Below are 16,243 nucleotides of genomic sequence, written 5' to 3' on the forward strand. Positions count from 1 at the left end.
TACTGAGCAACAACTGAAAACATCAGTGTTATCAACATTCTTCACATACTGAACTCAAAACATAGCACTGTACCAGCTACTAGGAAGACAGTTCACTCTATCCCAGCTGAAACCAGGACACCAGTCATCTTCTTTTCTTCTATACATGTTAAGAGACACAGTCTTAAAGTTCATGCACCAGGGTGTATTTTCAAAGTTAACTGGAAGGGAATAACTGAAATTTACACAGTCCCAGGGAATGAAGAAGATAATGCAATAGTATCCCTTAAGATGATATCCAATATTCTTTTCCTCCTGTGTCTTTCCTGGGATTTCAGCATCCACAAGAAGGCAAAAAGAGGTCATGATTCTGTCTTGTCTTTTGTGTCAGGAGCATTTTCTTCCTTGTAATGTATTTAAAGACAACATAATTTTCACAAGCTATCTCAAAAAGTTTGGTTTTGGGAATGGAGGTGTGAGTCTAAGAATAAGGACACAGAGAATAATTCAGTAAGCTCTGGTGTTAAGAGCAGAGTCCTAGAATAAAGCTCTTCTACCATAAATCTGTACTATTAAACTCTCTTAGTTTTTAAAGCAGGGTGGCCACATTCAGATTGCTGTTGCCTGTTGGAGACAGCACATGATAACCCCTGGACTGTGCCCAGGAAGTTTGGGACCTTGCTATTTGGCAAGGCAGGGCCCATTCCAACAATTTAACAGCATAGACAGTTGGATTCTAGTGGGATAAGAACTTTTGCTGGCAATGTTAATTTTACTAGCATAGATGTAGGAAGTAAGACTAAATAAGTTTTAAATCCTTGGAAGAAATAAATGGGAACCTCAGCAACCAGTCAGGGGAATAAGAAGCCAGTAGGCTACAAAGGCATTTTGACTTTTTTTATTTATTTATCTTTAATTATTGAAGGATCTCATGGTGCTGCTTGTGCAGGTGGAGTTAGCCCCTCCTCCTCTTATCGTGATATCCCATCATTCTCCCAACTTCATTGGTTACTTCACTTTATTTATTTATTTATTTATTCATTCATTTTTGAAAACCAAACTGGGCTGATTTCTGACTGTATGCCTCTAGTCTGTCAAAGTCGAGTATCTCTAGTCAGAAAGTTAGGAGCCTGTGAAAGGGAGGCTCTTTGGGCAAAATGGAGCGCGTGGCTGGTGTGGACTGCCCGTGACGTGCAGTTTTGCCTGTGCTGCTGAAGGCTGGTGCTGCCTCAGGGGAGAGAAAAGTCTGCTGTGAGCCAGCTTAAATCCCAGGGAAGGCAAAAGAAGCATTTGCCACCCTTCAGTGACAAAAGCTGAAGGTACAAGTGACATAGGCTCTAGGAGGTCATTGCATGCAAAAGAGCCAGTATGGAGGAATTGGTTCACAGCAAGCTGGTGCTCAGCAAGCTACAAAGGTTCCGAGTTGATATTTAAGGAGGCTGCTCTGCCATTCCTACTATGTTCCTACTGATGATCATGGTCTTACTTCTGGTATGCTACCGAGTGCAATTGCATACACGTGTAAAAAATCATGGTGAGCCTGATGCCAGGACAGTCCTTGAGCTCCCAGGAGACTGCTGGGAGGAATAAGAGCAGATCAATATCCAAGGGTCCCTGAGCTCTGAAGAACTACATCCATGCAAAGTCCTCCATGTTCTGTGAAAAGCAAAGACATTGCACACTTATACTGTCCTGTTGGTTGTTCTCATATTCCCACTGTCAACTGGCATCAGGGCTTGGGACAGGGCAGCTTATGAGCTGCTTTCTTTGTTCATGTTTGTCATCTTTTGCTTCCGTTACCGAGGTCTTTTCCTTTTCTCTCCAGTGGAGCATTAATGAGGTTTTAAAAACACACAGGAAGGAAAAGGAGCAGGTTCTACTGATCTCCTTTCAAAGCCTGACTGATTTATCAGTTATTTGCTGTGCAGAGGAGCGCTGTAGACAGCTAGTCTGATAGATTACAGGAAAAGTTTCTTCTCCAGCCGAATCACTGTCCATTCCTTGATATCATAAGATTCAGCTGTTAGTGCCAAGGGTGGTTAGTGTCTGAACACAGAGCTCAGGCAAGGCATTTCTGAGCAAGCAGGCACAGCACATATTTAATGCCGGCTGCTGATATGAAGGTACCAGTATATGTAACGTAGAATTCCCTTGCCTGTGTCCTCGGGAGGTAGATGCTGTTTCCTGCCACAATGATCACAGATTTTACAGGCAATAATGTGTCGCTTCCATAGCATGAAAAAAACTTAACAACAGAGTTAACAGGAGCACTGCTGAAAGGAGCACTTGCCATCATGCGCACTAATTTTAAGTGTGGCAGTTCTTCCTTCTTATATTCTGGTTTTTTACTGTCAGGCTGCTCCTGGGTTCTGGCCTCTTGGCGCTGCTTTCCAATAGAAATAAGAAACATGAAAGTACATTTTAGAGGAAAACATGTAACATAATAGAGGAGATAGTAGGTCAGATTTCACTTGCCAATGCCCCTTTAAGTTAACAGCTGTGGGTCAGAATACATTTTTATACAGAGGCACAGCCAGAAAATTTAAGCTTGCACAGTGATGTCTCATGCTGTTCATAACCTTCACTTTATGACCTTTGATGCGTTGTGTGGCAAGTGATCAGAGACACAAAACCAGATTTTTTTTGGTTGTTCTAGTGGATTTAATATGTCAGTGTTCTGAGAATACTGTATTTATATATACTGGGTTTTTTAATTGGCACAGTCTATGTGGAGATTTATTTTCATCCGTTAGGAAGGGTAAAGCAGGGATGTACTTTTTGTGTGTTCCTAAAGTCTGTGAAAGATGGGTTCTTGACTTCAAAGTCATATCAGTGAGATTTCTTTCTTAGTATTTTATCACTGTTTTGTTTCTCTTGTAAGGTCTTGATACCCATTTCAAATGCCTACCCTTGTCTAAATATATAGGGGCCTGCACTGTTACTTACAAGTCTGCAATTGCTAGGTCACTGTTTCTATTTATCTATAATAGCATATTGCTCGTTAAAAGGCAGGATTTGTTGGTATACTTCCCTCCAAACTGCCTCAGTTCTAAAACAGAAATCACTGTGGTAATTTTTCCTCTATTTTCTATATTTATATTTTATATAAATAGTTGCATCTTTCTAATGGAATTTAATAATCTAACTGGAAGTAGTTGGAAGAATTTTCATGGTAAGAAAACCATGCACTTAAAGCATCATTAACAGGCAATTCTTTCAATAGTTTTGAATAAGAGTGTGGAATGTATGTGATAGGAAAACCAGATGTGGCACCAGCTTTGTACAATTAGAAGATTATACTCTTCTTATATACAGTTCTATGAGGAAGCCATGTGATGGATGAATAATTTGGCCTATTTAGGCATTGTAATTTTGTTCTGCTACAAGGGTAGAGGCAAAACTGATTGCGTGCTGCTCGAGGAGAGTATTTCTGTTTAATTACTTTGATTGTTTATGAAGTAGCAGAGTGTCTGTAGTGTCTATGTCACCAAATTTTATATTTTCCATAATTTCCTTTTTTTTTACACATTTTATTCAGTGATTCATCTTTTCTTGAATGGTGCTTATTGATCTGACCTGTAAGTTAACAAAGATTCATTTTGGAATGGCGTAGAGATCCATTTATAAATGAAATTATTTCATGGTACTTATATAGAAAACTTTTTGAAGTACAGGAAGATTGCCAACATGGAAAAATGTATTAGAAATGTAGAAGTGTGTTATGATAAATATAGCACTCATAGGTGGGGTTAAAGGCTGTGGTATAGCTGTGTGCGTTCAGATTTATTTACTGCACAGAAATGAATCCCAAATGGCTATTTTTGCTTCACCGACTGTAATCCCAGCAAGGCAGCCTTATAGACATCTGCTAAGGTTTTTTATTATTATTTGGTTAAGATTTTGAGACTGAGGTGAGAAAAATCTAACTGTCACCTAGAAATGACCTCGAGGGGGTTTCGCAGATTTGTCCAACATGTTTTTCACAGATTTCTACAGGCTTAGATATATTCCTTGCTCCAAAGTGCTTCAGACTGTGGCTACTCACGTTCTCTAAAAAATAATGGACTGATATATGTGGTGTGCTGTTTAACCTTTATTCAGTCAAGCTTTTTTTGAAATATGAAGGATAAAGACCGAGGAAGGGACAAATTGCCCCACATTTTTCTTCAGTAGGGATTGAAAGATATACCAGTCAATCCACTCTTATGTCTGCAAATAATTCCTTATGCTAAGTAGCCCCTCACATTTGTAGCCATCGGACTCACTCTCAGTACATTAATAACCGTCATGAGATTTTGGGATATACTAGAACAATTTATTTCCCGGTGGGCTTCTTATCTAAACAAGATCAAGTCTTTGTATCTTTATTTAGCCAGTATACTGTTGCAGTCTATCTGAGAATTATCTGTGTCTTGCTGCTTCTCAGGAGAAGGAGGAAAGAGTGTGCAGACTAGGTCGTGCTTCCAGCCATGCTGCTGTTGTGCCACACAGTTATCTGACAGTAATAACATGAAGCAGAAACATTTAGGTTCTCCTTTCTTTTTCATTTAAGTAAATGCATACTGATAAAATTCTAATGAAAAGGAATCAGAGCACAGGAGCGAGTGACTTATTATGGAAATTTTCTGTGATGTATTGTAATGTTGGATTTTCAATTTTTAAAAGTGGTTACATTCCTAATTGGTGAACAAAAAGGACCAATTTATCCCTTGCTGTGAGAAACATTTTTCTTATATATTATTCTCATGAAGCCTCTAATTCAGCCAAACACATTATGTAAATGGAACCTATGAAATACCTTCTAAAATATACATCAGATTTACATTACTAGACTGTTATGTTAGATTGAGCAAGGCACCTTGTTACACTATATGGCAAATTTTTTTGCTTTCATAATACTCCTTTCTAAAATAAATTTTGTTTGGTTCAAGCAAGGCTTCTATTAATAACTCTTGGGGTTATCCTAAATGAGTATTTACTAGCTTCATCTGGGCATTATGAACATAATCTCTACGTCTTCGTCTTTACTGATCTCAGGAACAAAACTTTTATATCTCTTTTAAAGTGGAAGTGCTTTCTTTTGATTCAAAATCTGTAAATGCTGGCATGCAGTGACTGTTCCAATGCCAAATGAATTTGGATAAATCTGCATTGCATACGGATTGAGTTTCTCAAAGACTTGTGACACAGGTACTGTGGGCTGCAAAATTAGCGGACAGTGTAATAGCTGTGAAAGCTAAGCTTGTGGTTTGTGACACAGCAAGAACACAGATTTATATCTAGTTTGTATGCATTGCTTGCAAGTCTGATAGTGTTAAAAGATAGCACATTTTAAGATTAATGTTGTTCCTAAAGATGCAATTTAAATGTGTACATATATGGCTGTGCCCCTTCTGGAGAATATAGTTTGATTTCAAACAGTTGTAATAAATTAAGAAGTAATATTGATTATCACAAAATAATTTACATTAGTAACTGATTGTAGTAGTTCATTTGCATAATGAAGTGCTGTTAGTCTTGGTTTCATACAAGTTTAGGTGGAAGTCTTAATAATGTCATTTTCATTTCTGGCCTGGGTTTTTTAAGATACTCAACTTTTGATGGCTTTCTCTTGTGGATCTCTCCTCACACATAAGATACATTTTGTCTTTGAAATGAAAGTCAGAGAGGTGTGAATTTAGATCCAGGGAGCTTCCCATAAAACTAAAAAAAATACTCAGATACTGAAGCAATAAAAATAAGCAATTAACCCTAAAAGAGAGATATCTGTTAAAGCTATAGGCAAATTTGATTATATCTGCATTTATGGAAGAAATCTTTGGGGTGTTTTTCTTAAGCTTACATTTGACTGGTGAGCCATGGGGACTTTAGCACTGGAGGGACAAGATAACTGCTCCTCCAGCTCTCTATAATGATTTTGGGACCATCCGGAGCTGAAATGATACAGATCAGCTTCCCATTTTGCCTTACAGCTGTCCTTTTAAAATTATTACTTGTTACATTCAGAACAGCAAGTGGGCAACTAATAAGGATTAGTAATGGGGAGGTTTTATTTAATTCAGTTTTTAAGCTGCTTTATTCAACAAAATCCTTAAAACACAGAGATTATTTTTTTGGAGATACCAACACACTGCCATGAATTCTATAGTATGTGCAACTCTAAAGCATATTTTCATGGAAGATTAAATGCTCATATACAGTATCTGAAATTATTATTGATTACATTTTGCAGTCGTATTCCCACATTGAGGGCTTGGTGATTTACTGTTTCAGTGGGTTTTCAAAGCATCGTCTAGCAGGATTTATAGAAGCTATGGCAGTATTGCTAACTCTAATGATTTTATCACAAGTCCTGCTGTATTTGATGTTGTATTTTAATACCTGTCTCCTGGAGTACAGCGAATATGTGAGAATTCCTCTTTTAGTTTTTAAAAATAATTTTCTCTCTTCCTAGTTACTAAAAAATAACATTTAACTCATTTCTACCTGTGTTTGTCCACAGACAAATAAAAGAAGTAGTTCAGCATTTGAATGGGAATCTCACTGTTCTTTTCAGCTTAACACATCTCTCTTTATTTTTCCAATTTTGATACTTGGGTTTGGTAATACTCCTCAAGGAGAAGCAAGCAGTATTGTACACTGAGAGAGCACATAACTTTATCAAAGGGGTCATAGTCATTATTTTGGACTTGACAGTTAAGGTATGTCCATCAGGAGTTAGCGGACGTTAGCTTATGTTAGAGCAAACCCATGAGGTTTATCACTGTGTTCCTGCAGTGAAGACACATTTCATGTGTATGTAATATTTCCCATATTACTCATTTTTTCTCTCACCTCCACTGTACTGGTCCGGAGCAGGATTTGGGGAGCCACTGCCCCTCCTTGCTGTGGCCACTGCTGGAGGGTTTCTGAGTGCCAGCCAGCTCAGGAGTAAAACTGTTTGTCCTCACTTAGTCCAAGTGTTTCCTCCCTGCATCTTCACAAGCAGTAACCTGTCAAGCTTAGGATACCCATATTTAGCATGTGTGGCGGGTGTCTGAGCTCCCGTCATGGTCCATGGAGGTTTAGTCCATGCAGACAACGGAGCCAAGCAGGTGATTCAGCTCAGATACCTGGAGGCTGATCAGCTCCAGCCTCCACTGAGTGTATTGACTATAGTGGGAATTACTCGCTTAACATGCAGGTAGGTGTTTAAATATAGCACTGAAGTTTAGGTGTCTTGTTCCCAAATCGAATCCCATACCTCTCACCAGAAGCTGAATTATTTTGCTCATTATTACTAAGGGAATGCCCTCTATGCAGAGTTCCAATGGCTGCCTTGAGATGCTGAAGGCACAGGGTGGTCTTCACGAAGTCCTATTTAGCTTTCCTAGCTGGTCACATTTCTATTTAATCCTACCTACCACCATTTGATGTTTTACCATATATGATCTTACCTCACCTCACACAACAATTTCTGTTACTAAAGCAATTTTCTTCCTTTAGGTTCCAGTTTTCAGTAAAGTTTCAACTTTCACTAAAAACTTATTTCCTTTTCCTTTCACCTGATTCATGTTAAAAAACCATCTCTTTTAAAAAGTGCAGCAATACACCATGCTAAATTCTGTTTTTATTTATTTATGATAGTCTTGTGGACTACTAATGAAAAATTATTATAAAATTAAAAGTTTGAAACAAAGGTTTTCGTGGAGTTTGGTCCAATCCTTGTTCATCATTTTCACTGTTTTGTTTTTAACAGGAGTCCTGTGCTTGTGTTCCAGTGCGTGCATCGCCATGTCATTTGCCTGGACTGTTTCCATTTGTACTGTGTGACTATGCTGAATGACCGTCAGTTCATCCATGACCTGGAGCTTGGCTATTCCCTCCCTTGCGTAGGTATGTTTTAGCTGATTTTATTTTTTTACTTTTTTTAAATTTATGTGATTTTGATTTCAGGGCAAGATTTTTTTTAATCACCTATTATTTTTTAGTATATCTGTGGAATTATTTTGTTTTCAGAGGAGTTGTTTAATTTCATGAAGAAAATATTTGAATATTGAAGTGGTTCTTGCTGAGCATGTGAACTGGAGAATTAACTGGATTCCAAAGGGCATTTCTTTTAAAAGCAAATGCATACTTTCTTCACATTAGTATTTTATAATGATGAAGTGCTAGCAGATGATAGCATTACACTCTGGTTAAAAAACCCACCTTGACCTCCACATTTCCACTTTCAAATTAAGTAAATTGTTAACTTTCTTGGCCTGTCTGCAAGTACTAATAAAAAAAGGACTGCAATAGGAATTTCAAATAGCCTTCCTGTTGATGAAGTTATTGCTACTAATTGTCACCTCATTGAATGAAATGTAGATCACCCTGAGAAGGTGGTAGATTATCTGTTTTACCTGAGTAGGAAACAGAGTTTGACTTAACTAAACAAAGGCTTACATTGAATCTGGAAGACATGGTTTGAGAATTCATTCAATTACACTGGTACATGGACTGCAAAATCCTCAAAAATTTTGCTGTGAAGAAATATATTAGAATTTATTTTTCCCGTTGCTAAATTTGCATATGTTTGTCACAAGTGCTGTATAGCCATATCAGAATAATTTTCCAACATATTAGAAGCTTCATAGAAGATGGGTTTGCCTGGTTACCTGAATGGCTGACAAATAAGTTTCAAATCACTAGATGGGAGAAAAATTGACAAAATTTCTTAGGAGAGTGGCATTTACTTAATGTGAGGACATGCCTTGAGGATATTGAAAGTACAGTTGTAAGAACCATTTAAAATTATTTATTTTTAATTGCTTTGAGAGCAAACTAGCAATGATCATCAGTTCACATTTCACTAGAATTGTTGTTTATGTGCTGTCTTGGCCGGTCTCATTTTAATTCCCCCCCAACAGTTTGCTGTGCTACTGCATTTATGCACTGATGTCATACCGCACAAAACACTTTTTAATGTTGTATAAGAAAACTTGTCATGAGGAACCTAACAAGAACTTTATACCCAGTGCTCTCTCCTTGACCTTGACATTACTGTAGTACTGTGTAGTCAGTCTGTACTCTCAGCCTCCCTCCTTGCTTCTCTGAAAGTTAATCCATTTTCTGCTCCCCCACAAATTAATCAGCTACTTGAGATGAATCCATCCTTTTCTCCCCTTGTTTATCAGTTCTCTTCCCTGTTCTCCCATTAGCTCCTTAGGTTAATCAGTAATCCCAGTGGTGCAGCAGGCAGCTCACCTTGCTCCTCTCCTGTGGCCTCCTTGCAGCCATGGCTAGTGTCACAGAGCTGCCTCCAGTTCAGGCTGTTGTGTTAAACTCATGGCCCTTCCACCTCTTCTGTCTGTAAACCCATTGCTAGTCATGCTGCACAAAACTTCTTAGGATTTTTCCTAATCTTGCAACTCTAGTTGTACAGTTCAGAAGTTTTACCTGTCCTCTTTTTTTTCAGACAGGAGATTAAGAAGTTTGCAGAAGTTTTCACCCCTGGCTGGCAGCAGCAAGCCAGTTTTTTTCTCTCTTCTATGTGTCGAAGTTGAACACTATGGGAATTGAGCAGTAGAAGCAGAGTAGGGATGGGATGAGGAAAAAATGCAAGGAAACAGGAGCTGAAATGCTCAGGGATGTGATTTCAGTCTTTGAGAGATGAGGAAGACATAGGCTTGGCTTAAGAAAGAGATGCTGTAAAGGATGCACAAAGGATGACTGTACTACTGTTCAAGTGAGATAGGTTCAGCTGTGGGAATGGAAAAGCAGCTATTGCTGCCAGTCTAGCCTCAGCTGTGTTATATGTTAAGTGTTAAAATAGCTAAATATGGAAATGCTAAAGTATTGCTAATCTTTCAGAACTCTCCAACTCAGAAAGTTATTTTCAAAATGCTGTACATTAAAGTAGTAGTAGTAGTAGTAATAACAATACAATTGTGACACATTTTCTCTCTGTTCTCCGTTTAGTAAGAATGTTTCTTGGAAAAATTTCTGCGGAGGTGCTGCCCTGTGCCAGTGGAGCGCATCGTTTAGGTGTGCCGCAGTGCAGTGCAGTGCTGTGCCGTACAACAATTCTGGAGCTAGAGCGGAATCATTACGCTGAAGGGAAGGAAGTATATTTGTGTCAGTATAGCATGTAGGACAGGCTCTTTGACGCTTCTGGTAGGCTGATGATGACTGACCAGGCAAATACTACTTCAGAACCTGTGCTAGTATCTCTGCACAGTGGTGTGTGGTGCTGTCAAGGCATACCTGCTTGCTCAGCGCCAGCCTGGTTATCTCTAGAAAGTATTGACATTATACTGTGCTGGTATGCTTTGTGTTGGAGAGGTTCTCCATCACAATCTCCGAGTATTCAGCGGTTTTAAATAATATTCCATCTAAATGTAAAATTGATTACTACCTCCGTCAGTTCTCTGTGTTATGTTATCAGTTCTGTATCAATAAAAGCGTTTGTAAGCATCATCTTTCAGACTGCCTTGCAGGTTGAAGAATCTAATCAGTGATGTTGTAACTTCACTGGTTCATTTCTGCAGCTACCTGAATCTGACTTTCTGGTATGTGAGAAATTTGGTTGTTTCTAGAATTAGATTATATTTGAGTTAGGAACCGATGACTATTTTTTGTCCTTTGAGAAAGTCATGAGGCTGAGTTGCATCACACCTGTGAAGAGGAAAGCCCGAGTTGCCAAACCCTTCTCTCTTACTGTTCAGCTGCAAAGGATTTTAGCCTCCTTCATAGCTTTGGATCCAGCAGCTTTCATCAGCGCTGAATTCAATCAAGAAACATTCAGAGCAGTATCATGTGATTTTCTTTTCCACTTATCATGGCACTCCTACTGAGTAGTATAGGATTGCATTTTTGCAATCTACAGTTTGCAATCTTCATTTTTGCAACTGCAATTTGCAGTTTGTATTTACATGTGAGGATGATAAAGCACTGTTTGATACAACTTTCTCTAATTACCTCAGTGAAGCCTAAAATGAATTGCCCTTGACAGGAATGAACACCATGGGACATGCCAAGAAAAGACTTTCCTTTCCTACTGTGGCAGTGTTGGTTTAATACATGTTATCTCTAAAAGTGCATGACTCAAAGCAAAAAATATTAGATCTGAGCTTTATTGAAAAGTTAGATGTTGATTTGAACTTGCTTCTAAAAGGAATACAAAACAAAGTTGTATTTACAGTAATGAGATGTATGTTATGGTAGGTGACCAGGTTGCACAGACAGATCAAAACAGTCTGTATTTATACATGTATTTTTAAACTTCACAGACTAATGCTGAAGCAGTATTTATAGTGTCTTGAACAGAAAATACTAATGTTCTGAGTTCAGACTTTGTAAACATTATTTAACTATTCCATTTTCAAGTAAGAATGGATTTACTTAAAAACTAGCCCATTTCTTCAAGGCATATGTGTACACATTGCCCTAGAACTGTACATGAGGGTTTGGATTTGTAATTAAGCCTATTTAAATTGTTTGCACTTCCAATTAGTTCTGTTCATTCTAGTGTTTTTCAAAAATAGAGATAACATAATGAACATAGCCTGCAGTTTCCATTAACATTTGACTCACTGTTCCTGATTTTTATCAAGGGAACGCAGCAAGTTTTTTTATATCTTTTATTGGATCAATCTAGAGGTGAAAACACCGCACACACAACAGAATAAAAATCAACAGCAGCTGCTACAGCAAAGGGTCACTGTGACAGACGAGATCAGTGTTATCACATGTGTATGATAACTTGAGCTGGGAAGGATCTAGGGGTTTCAGAGAAACAGTGCTTCTCAGGTAGGTTTAATTTCTTGCTTCCTGGCACAGATATACCAGAAGATGCTTTTTGTCATTGCATTCTGGTATTTTGTGTGGTTATATCCTTCTTTTCTTCGATTTCTGTTACGTGGCCTAAATAAGCAGGAGATAATATGTGTTCAGAAGGCAGCTATCATCTCAGCTGATGAGCTATGATATATCACCTTGATAATGCCATAGCTTCACTTTGTTCCAACACAAAATGTGTCATTGCTGTGCTTTTTTGGAAGAACAACATTAATTCCTTAGTGCTTAGCTGCTAATCTAGTGCCAGGCAGCACTACTCCAGCTGAGAACAGCCAGCGTTGAGGACCAGAGCTCTGAGCTCGGTAACTGGTGCATTGATAGGATTAGCTGTTCAGAGTAGTGTGGCAGCAGCCCCGTGATTCAAACCCACCGTATCAGCTCAGAGCAAGGACTTATAGATAGGAGCTGGCTGGATGTCATTGGTCATTAAAATAAAAAAGTAAACGTTAAAGATTATACTCTCTCTACCCTTGTTAAATGGCAACAAAAATCTATCCCATCTCTCTGTATGGTGTCTTGTATTAATGAGGCTTCATGCATAGAAATTTCCATGAGTGGTGACCTCCAAGTATCTTTGAAATAATTAATAAGGTGCTTAGAGGGACAGATTTGCATATGCATGAAAGATCATTTATGGTTATTTAGTTACTGTGCAGGGCAAAGAATTTCATAGCATTACCTCAAAGCAGAAATTGTATACAAATATACAATGTATTACCCCATTTAAACACATACTGTTCCTATGAACACCATTTCATTTTTAAAATAGCTTTACAGCATTATGGGTCTTGGTCCCCAGGGTAAAATAAACTTCCACAGATCTTCGGTAGAAGAAAAGTTGGTGAGGACAAGGAAAGGCAAGGTTTTACACTGCTGTAGGCACTTTGCAAAAAAGCCTTTGCATCAGTTTATTTCTTATGAGTAATCATATGCATGATGTATTTTAAAGGAATCCAGATAAAAGATGCAGTTTTCCTGACGATTGTAAGACACTATTTTATCTAGAAGTAATCTGATTTTGCCACACAGATACATAAATAAATAAGTGAAACTACCACCAGTTTGTGTATGGAACTGCTAAAGGACTAAAGCTTTCAAGTATAATAAATTGCCTTAAGAGAGATGTTCCATTGAAAGAAAGCTTCTGGGGAGTGATTAAGGAGGCATGTGTATTGAGTTTAATTTTTTTATCCCCACTACATGCTATTTGTATAATAACAGTAAGTTCTTATTCCTATGGAGGATGTCAATGCAGTGGTGAATCTCTGAATCATCTTTCAAAATCATAGTACCCAAAAAGAAAAGGGGATAATAGATAGGTAGCCTAAGCAAAGTTTGCCAGTCAAAGGGAGGAGGAAAACTGTGTTTGACTTGATCACTCCAAATAGTGTGTTTGAATCTTTTCTGTTATAGACAAAATCTCTGTGAAATTTAGGAAGGCATGTGTGTGTGCAAGGGGTTTTAAAGTGAAGGTCAGTGATCTATGAACGGAGCCTTCTCAAGAATGTAATGAGAAAGCAGGCCTAGTTTAGTGGGGCCTAAAATGGAAGAGTGCACCAGTCGGTACAAGAAATAAGATTTACCTGGTGTGAAGCCTCGATACATCAACAGTTTCTGAAATCTGTGTTCACCAATAACCGAGCTTAAAAATATTTGAAGTAACTTAGGAAATCAGAAAATGTAGGAAATAGCAGTGTATTGTTAGAGGAATAAAATAAAAGGGATTGAAAGCGCACGCATTTGCAGCTTTAGGAAGTTCTTCAAAGTGCTCCTTAAGTTTAATATTTAGGGGGCGTTAAATTCTTGACAGCTACAAACTTTTTGCAATTTCTTGTTGGTATGAAATATCTGAGTGTACAGAAGCAGATGTAGGATGCTGGAGAAATGCTTTTTATTTTTTATGTATTGTACATCTTGGGAGAGTTTTTTTTCCACTCTGAGGAATTAATAAACAAGCAATTACAGTTTTCAGAGCGTTTGTGGTGACAGTTCTAGTTGTATTTTTCTTTTTCCAGCATTGCCCATGACAGGGAAAATGCAGATATGCGACCATGTTGTCTATTCATGTTCCTAAAGGGATATATGAACTTCTTTTGGAAGGACATTTGGAAACAACTACCTTTTTTTTTTTTTTTTTTTTTCCTCTTTCCTGGAGTCTTTCTATCATTAGTTTCCCATGGCTGAACCCTGCTATCTAGTCTAAAGAGGGGTTGCAGGCCCACTGAGCTGCTTCATGCCCACTGAGCTGCTTCTTTCCATTGTCCCGAATGGGAAGCTGGTTACTCCTTCTGCAGTGGGAATGCAGGTACTGCAGTGGTGAAGGGTGTTATAGAGGAGGAAACCCTTTTCTTCCTATCAGTCCCCAAAAATTCTTCATGAAAAGCAGATTATACAAGCTACTATACACATGCGTTGGTTTGATGAGCAGTGAACCTTAGATCATTTCCCTATATAAGAATAATTCAGATGTGCAGCCTACTCATTAATTCTGACTATCTTTCCTGTGTAGTAGGGGCAGAATAAGTATTTATTAGGGATTATTCCCCTTCTTCATATTCATACTATTACAGCTATTTTATTCACATTATGGTAGTTTGAACATACTCCATTGAATTAGTTGTATATATTTCTTAGTAAGAGGCAATGTCTGTCCCTTTGGGCTTACTGTTTGAGTAGGTAAAACATAGGATGAGAAGCAGAGGCAACAAATCATGTAGAGGTTGCACAAGAGATCACTGACTGAGTTTGTGTTGGAACCCAGGTGCAGTCAGTCAGTCTCATTACAGTGCTTTTCCCATGAGCATATTGCTTCTTTTTCATCACTAAAGTGTTTTAAAAGTAGATTCCTCTAATTTCCCTTCTTTTAACTTTCTACAAACTCATGGTCAATGTGCTGAGTAATGATTGTTTTTTCTATAAGACTATATGAACACTGAACAAGTGGCATAGCTCTGTGCAGCACCCTGGAGGAGAGAGCCTTGTTGACAAAAGATCATCCACTTCCCCTATTATTTTTTAAAATTTTTGGAAGCTTATCAGAGAATACAGCTAGGCTGCTTTCTACCCTGATCTAGCAGAGCAGGTGAAGCTAACCTGACCTCATTCAAGTAATTACAAGTTTATTCCAACCAGACTTTGACAGAGAAGGGAACCAAAAGCAGATTTTTACTCTCAAGAGTTAATTGAATTTGCAGCAGTTTCCTGAAGAACTTCTTATGGTCTTTTGCATTCTCCTCTCACTGTGGGCATAAAATAAACATAAACCAACAGTGTATCAAGTGTTTTTTTGTGTTCCTTTACTAGCACAAGTGCATGAGGCTAGCTCAAAGGACATGGTTAGAAGTCACAACAGCTCCTTCATTTCCATTTTCAATGTTGACTGAAGTTCAAGCAGCGACATCTGAGGTTTGTTCCCTCAAGTCTTTGCTATGTTTCCATAGCAGCAGATTGCCAACTCCATATCTAAACAGCCTCAAAACCTATAGAATGAGCAGAGCTTGATCCCATGGTATATTTGAGGCAGGCATTGGGTTCTTCTCTAGGATCAACTACAGTGAAATCATACCGTGTGATCCTTACAAATATCTGCCGTAATTAAATTCAGCATAGGATATCTTGCCATAGGTGGTTTTCTCCCTTGTGTCTTACTAGTTCTTCTGTTGCAATATATTTAATATGTAAATTGCATGGAGATGACAGTGCACATAGGCTCGTTCTGCTTAGTAATAATGGACAGGAGATAATGAAAAAATCTTGCTTAGAAATTAATTGGCTTTAAGAGCAACTCAGAATGAACTTTCAAAGCAGACTTCGTGTCATATAAACGAAGATATCCAGTATCAAAGTAAAATAGACATACTGCACCAATGGCAGAAGTGTGTGTGTGGGGGTGTATCCATCTTTCATCATTTCTATGTCCAGCTGAAGTAGAGGTAAATTTTTGTCTCAGCTGGCGTCAGTGAGAGCTGTGACTTTGTCTTTGGAAATGAAAGGTATTTGTTCTGAGTGAAAGTGCTTCTGCCCATATTGGTTTATCTTATAATAATCACTTGATGTGTGTATATGGTTGACAAGTCACTTTTAAGCTGCCATCTGGTTGAGAAAAATCATCACCTACATGAACAACAAAATCAAGTAATAGAGTCTTGTTAGTTGTCAACTGTACACTCAACTGCTTGAATAGGTTTTTAATTCAAGCTATTTTCTAATTTGTCTTATATAAGTGCTGTTGTAGCAAGTACTGTAGCTCCTTGAAGTCTATCTTCTCCAGAAAAATGTATTTTTTAAGAAAGAAGGATCAGCTTCTGAAGGAGAAACTTTTGTGTTCATTTATGGCTCCAATTTCACTTCAAACCAGGACTAGATTCAGTTGTTCCTGGATGGTGCTTAGAAGTCCTGAATGGCCTTGTTTGGTGCTCCCATTCTAGTCCACGGCCAGTTAACA

The 16,243-nt window shown here is 38.1% G+C and overlaps 1 protein-coding gene across 1 annotated transcript in view; it reads left to right on the forward strand.

Annotated features, from left to right (window-relative positions):
- PARK2 (parkin RBR E3 ubiquitin protein ligase) overlaps positions 1 to 16,243 on the forward strand; it is a 626,120-nt gene that overhangs the window by 335,005 nt on the left and 274,872 nt on the right. The window contains exon 7 of the mRNA XM_010584524.1: positions 7,718 to 7,854. Coding sequence (XP_010582826.1) covers positions 7,718 to 7,854 — 137 coding nt within the window. The remainder of the gene's footprint in view (positions 1 to 7,717; positions 7,855 to 16,243) is intronic.

Source organism: Haliaeetus leucocephalus, unplaced genomic scaffold (assembly GCF_000737465.1).
Source record: "Haliaeetus leucocephalus isolate CR32 unplaced genomic scaffold, Haliaeetus_leucocephalus-4.0 Scaffold992, whole genome shotgun sequence".
Taxonomy (NCBI): Eukaryota; Metazoa; Chordata; class Aves; order Accipitriformes; family Accipitridae; genus Haliaeetus; species Haliaeetus leucocephalus.